The sequence below is a fragment of the Lipotes vexillifer genome, unplaced genomic scaffold (genome assembly GCF_000442215.2).
Source record: "Lipotes vexillifer unplaced genomic scaffold, Lipotes_vexillifer_v1.1 scaffold1162, whole genome shotgun sequence".
Classification (NCBI taxonomy): Eukaryota; Metazoa; Chordata; class Mammalia; order Artiodactyla; family Lipotidae; genus Lipotes; species Lipotes vexillifer.
The window spans coordinates 1,097,772-1,102,709 of record NW_006779033.1 but is presented as its reverse complement, the minus strand read 5'-3'; the positions used below and the strand labels follow the sequence as shown (position 1 = coordinate 1,102,709).

Sequence of the window (4,938 nt, the reverse complement as noted above, 5' to 3'; positions counted from 1 at the left end):
TTTTCCCTAAGCCCAGCAGGAAATGCCCCTGCCTGTTCGTTGTTAAATGTAGAAAATTAAAGCAGAATCCCGTTCCTGACCCGTTTGACCCTCCGCATCACTGGCTCTAGTTTTATGATGTATAATATTCAGAAGGCGTGGCGCTCCTCATTCCCACTTGGGGGGCATTTGGTAGGATGAGCTTATTTTCACACTATTTAGAATGACTCTGCTCACACTTCTTTGAACCTGTTTTCATGCTTCAGCCTCTTCACCCCTCCTCTTCCTCCTTGTTTTTCTTCTTTAAAAAAAAAAAACACACTTAAGTAGGAATAGAACCAAGTAGAATGAAATGAACACAGGGTCAGATTTAAAGTAATATTTTCTCTAAGTTTGAATTTGTCTAAAAATTAGAGAAAAATCATAAACCTACAGTTTCCTTCGTGTTTTTTTCTTCCTAGAGGGGTACGTAAATATGTTTTGCACATTTGCTTATTACCTACACTTCACTTCTCTTCCCAAAATGAGAAACTGACTGGCCCGGATCAAGGCAGAACATTGGCACATTTTGACAAAGTATAACTGATCCCACAGAAGCATATAATCTTTACTAAAAGTCACTTGTTAAAATCCCACAGCTTCTTTGGTGATTGAGTTCAAGTCTAGAGGCAGGCTTGGGTTCAAATCCCAAATTTCAAAGCCGCATGGTAGGAACACAATAAACTGAAAATTATAGTGGCTTACCTATTAAAAGTAAAATTCTCCAATAATGCAGAATTTATAATTTCATATAAATCCAAAGGTAGTTAATGTGCAAATAGTTTGTAATATAGTATAAACATAATTGCTGGGAGAAAGGTTGCTTGAGAATTTTAGTCTATTAACAATTTATCAATCTGTTGGGATTTCTAAGTACAGGGGATTTCATTAACTTAAAATGTCACAGTATCATATACGCTTTGACAGAATATTCCACTTAGAGAACTTCACACGGTGATATATGCACAAACTTATTCACTGTGGCACTATAAGATAAAAGCATAAGCAACCTACATGTCCATTGGTAGGGAACTGGTTAAATAAAATATGGCACAGCTACATAATGGATGCTATGTATCCATTTAAAGGAGGAGGCCGCTCTATATTTTAAAGATACACTGTTTAGTAAAAAAAGGCAGCAGAACAGTATTGGTATCATAACCTGTGAAGAAAGAAAAAGGGGATAATCTCAATAGGTTTCAAGACTCATGGAAAATTTCCGCAAGGATGCAAGAAAGATAACAATATGAGAATGCTTGCTCTCCGGGGAAGAAAATGCATCAAGAGACACAGGAGGAAGAGAGGCTTTCTTTCCACTCTCTGTGCTTTAGAATTCTGTGCTGTGCGCATGTAGTAACTATCCAAAAAAAAAATTTTTTTTGGTAGAGGAAATAAAGGTATAGTAGGGTTTCTCCATGAGAATAGTCAGTGTGCTTTCAAGCAGGCATCTCTCAACTCATAACATTTACTTGAAGGCATCTTAAAATTCGGATTGCTCTCCCCTCTTAAATTGGGTATGATTGTGGTTGGTTCAGTTTTACCACACTGAACAGTAAATTCATGTAAGATTTTACCCATCCCTTCGCTTTTCTGAAAGAAGGATTCAATATAATGTGTTCTGAAAGTGACATTTAAATTGATAATAAAGAGGAGACAGAAAAGAGGACACCATTAGGACACAAACGTTTATGTGATTTTAGCCATTACAACAGTAGTTCAGAAAGATCTCAGATGTTACATGGATGTCATCAACATTAAGTTTCCAGAGGAGTCCCGCGTTATTACATCAACTGTGAATTTCTGACAGAGGCAAAACTGAGCACCATAGTATACAAATAGAAAGACCATGCTTGACTGAGGACAACAGAAGTTCACTAAGGATGCACGACCTATTTCGGAAGTTCTCAGGCCTCCCCCTCGCGCTCCTCCCGGCCTCCAGCCACGGGGCCCCCGGCCACGTCCAGCCGCGCGCGGGGCTCAGGCCTCGTCCTCGCCCTCCTCCTCCTCAAACTCCCCCTGCTCGTCGGCCGTGGCGTCCTGGTACTGCTGGTACTCGGACACCAGGTCGTTCATGTTGCTCTCGGCCTCGGTGAACTCCATCTCATCCATGCCCTCGCCCGTGTACCAGTGCAGGAAGGCCTTGCGGCGGAACATGGCCGTGAACTGCTCCGAGATGCGCTTGAACAGCTCCTGGATGGCCGTGCTGTTGCCGATGAAGGTGGCCGACATCTTGAGCCCGCGGGGCGGGATGTCGCACACGGCCGTCTTCACGTTGTTGGGGATCCACTCGACAAAGTAGCTGCTGTTCTTGTTCTGCACGTTGAGCATCTGCTCGTCCACCTCCTTCATGGACATGCGGCCCCGGAAGATGGCGGCCACGGTCAGGTAGCGGCCGTGGCGCGGGTCGCAGGCGGCCATCATGTTCTTGGAGTCGAACATCTGCTGCGTGAGCTCGGGCACCGTCAGCGCGCGGTACTGCTGGCTGCCCCGGCTGGTCAGCGGCGCGAAGCCGGGCATGAAGAAATGCAGGCGCGGGAAGGGCACCATGTTCACGGCCAGCTTGCGCAGGTCGGCGTTGAGCTGGCCCGGGAAGCGCAGGCACGTGGTGACCCCGCTCATGGTGGCCGACACCAGGTGGTTGAGGTCCCCGTAGGTGGGCGTGGTCAGCTTCAGGGTGCGGAAGCAGATGTCGTACAGCGCCTCGTTGTCGATGGAGTAGGTCTCGTCCGTGTTCTCCACCAGCTGGTGCACGGACAGCGTGGCGTTGTAGGGCTCCACCACCGTGTCCGACACCTTGGGCGACGGCATCACGCTGAAGGTGTTCATGATGCGGTCGGGGTACTCCTCGCGGATCTTGCTGATGAGGAGGGTGCCCATCCCGGACCCGGTGCCGCCCCCCAGCGAGTGGGTCAGCTGGAAGCCCTGCAGACAGTCACAGCTTTCTGACTCCTTCCGGACCACGTCCAGGACCGAGTCCACCAGCTCCGCGCCCTCCGTGTAGTGGCCCTTGGCCCAGTTGTTGCCGGCACCGCTCTGGAAAGAGTCTTCATAAGTCCCTGATGACTGCCTTCGATTCCTTTTTCCCTAAACCCTTTAATAGAGCTCAGGGAGTCAGTGTTCCAAGAAGATTATTTCAGGTTGTTGTTAAAATGGCCAGACACTAAAATATTTGGTCGTGGACATGATTATAAATAAGGAGGGTTAGGGACCTGGCTATTAGAGGTTGAACGGCATTTTGTTTTAGGGTATATTGAGACAAAATCAACACACAACTCTATACGATCTCTAAGGCGGTCACACCGCTCCACCCTGAGCTGTCCAGGCTAAAATGAGCCTCCCAGGCCATCAGCCATGGCAGTCACTCACCAAACACGAAGTTGTCGGGCCGGAAGATCTGGCCGAAGGGTCCAGACCTGACCGAGTCCATGGTGCCCGGCTCCAGATCCACCAGGATGGCCCGAGGCACGTATTTGTTACCTGTGGGGACAGAGCAGGACTCAGACCTGCAGGCAGAGAGCTCCGGAGAGGAGGGCCTGGTGCCAGCTTCCTTTTTGCAGGCGCTGCTTCTTTCCCCCAAACAAAGAAGGACACAGGATGACAGGATTCTCAAAGGGGCGCCCACTGGAAAACCTCAGGGAAAGATGGGAATCCTAAATCCTCCAGTCCACCCTCCCCTGGGGCTGGGGCCACACTCCTGGGGTCAGTCCCCGGGGGAAAGGGGAAGGGGTAAAGGCAATCACCAGTGGCTTCATTGTAGTACACGTTGATTCTCTCCAGCTGCAGGTCACTGTCTCCATGGTAACTGCCGGTGGGGTCGATCCCATGCTCATCGCTGATGACCTCCCAAAACTGAGACACACAAAAAGCTTGCATTTAGCCACGCCCCACCCCTCAGAGAGGCCGCAACTCACAGTGAAAATCCCCGATCTCAGTTCCGTTAACCCAACCTCTAGGAGCTTTAGGGCAGCGGGACCTGCACAGCCGCAGGGCTTGCATTTTGCAAGGTCATGGAACTGAAACTGGGCGTTTCCCGGGCGAACAGCTGCTCGCGGCAGGAGGCGGGGGTCTGGCGGGGAGGGGCGGACGCGCAGGGACCCCAGAGGGGCCTAGGGGGCGGGCAGGGGAACAGGGACCGGAGGGGGCTGAAGGAGGGGGATTTTAGGTTCAAAGCACGTCCAGAGACCTCAGGAAGATCGCTCTCCGCCCCTCCCCCCGCAGCTCGACTCGGGTTCGAGCGCGTCAAATCGATTCTCCGGGCGTCGGGGCCCCGCCCGCAAAGCCGCACACACAGCCCGGCGGACACACCTCCGCGCTCTCCAGGCCCGCGTGCCGGGCTAGGAGAAGAGCCGGGAGGAAAGGGAGGCCGCGGGACCGGGATTCCAAACGAGTTACAGCAGAAAGTTGAGCGGTTCCTCCCCATGCCCCCCGAAAGTCGCCTCGGGCCCACGTCCCGCTCTGCGGCCCAAAGCAGCCGGGAAGGCCTGCGCTTGGCGAGCCGCGGGCCTGCTCAGGACCACGCTCGCGCCCGCAACCCCGAAAGGCGCTAGGCCGGCGTCCCCGGCCCCACCCCGACCCCTCCCGGGCGCCGCGCCCACCTTGGCGCCGATCTGGTTGCCGCACTGGCCCGCCTGGATGTGCACGATCTCACGCATGGTGCCGGCTCGCTTCTTCTGGCCCCGGTCGGCGCCTGGTCAGTCTGTCCGTCCGCCTACACACCCACTGCGGGGTCACCGGGAACGCGCTCGGGAACCAGCCGGCTGAGAGCGTCCGCCCAGCGGGCTCGGCCTTTTATGCGAGGAGGGTGGGGCGGCCCGCGCAGGCCGCGCCCCCAGCCCGAGCCTCCCAGTCCCCTTCGGGCTAGCGCTCTCCAGGCCCCGCTGACGTAATGCTCCGGGCCCCAGGGACCGTCCAAGGGGCTGG

General features: G+C 53.2%; 1 protein-coding gene across 3 annotated transcripts; it reads right to left on the bottom strand.

The window, feature by feature from the left end:
• Window positions 1-1,995: 1,995 nt before the first annotated feature.
• On the bottom strand, window positions 1,996-4,670 carry LOC103075538 (tubulin beta-2A chain-like). Of its 3 annotated transcripts, none has more exons than XM_007452093.1 (4): window positions 4,614-4,670; window positions 3,756-3,867; window positions 3,385-3,501; window positions 1,996-3,074 (listed from the first exon to the last, which is right to left on the bottom strand). In XM_007452093.1, exons 1-4 carry the CDS (start codon window positions 4,668-4,670, stop codon window positions 1,996-1,998), a joined length of 1,365 nt encoding a protein of 454 aa, XP_007452155.1. The 3 variants fall into 3 exon arrangements, with proteins under 3 accessions (XP_007452155.1, XP_007452157.1, XP_007452156.1); XM_007452095.1 differs by having other exon boundaries at window positions 1,996-3,049; window positions 3,381-3,495; window positions 3,759-3,867; XM_007452094.1 differs by having other exon boundaries at window positions 3,385-3,495; window positions 3,759-3,867.
• Between the last annotated feature and the right edge of the window lie 268 nt (window positions 4,671-4,938).

Coding starts and splice junctions, on each gene's coding strand:
- LOC103075538 (XM_007452093.1), bottom strand. CDS start 4,670: ATGCGTGAGATCGTGCACATCCAGGCGGGCCAGTGCGGCAACCAGATC. Junction 3,868..4,613: donor GCAACCAGATCGGCGCCAAG/GTGGGCGCGGCG, acceptor TGTGTGTCTCAG/TTTTGGGAGGTCATCAGCGA. Junction 3,075..3,384: donor GCCCGACAACTTCGTGTTTG/GTGAGTGACTGC, acceptor GGCAGTCATCAG/GGACTTATGAAGACTCTTTC.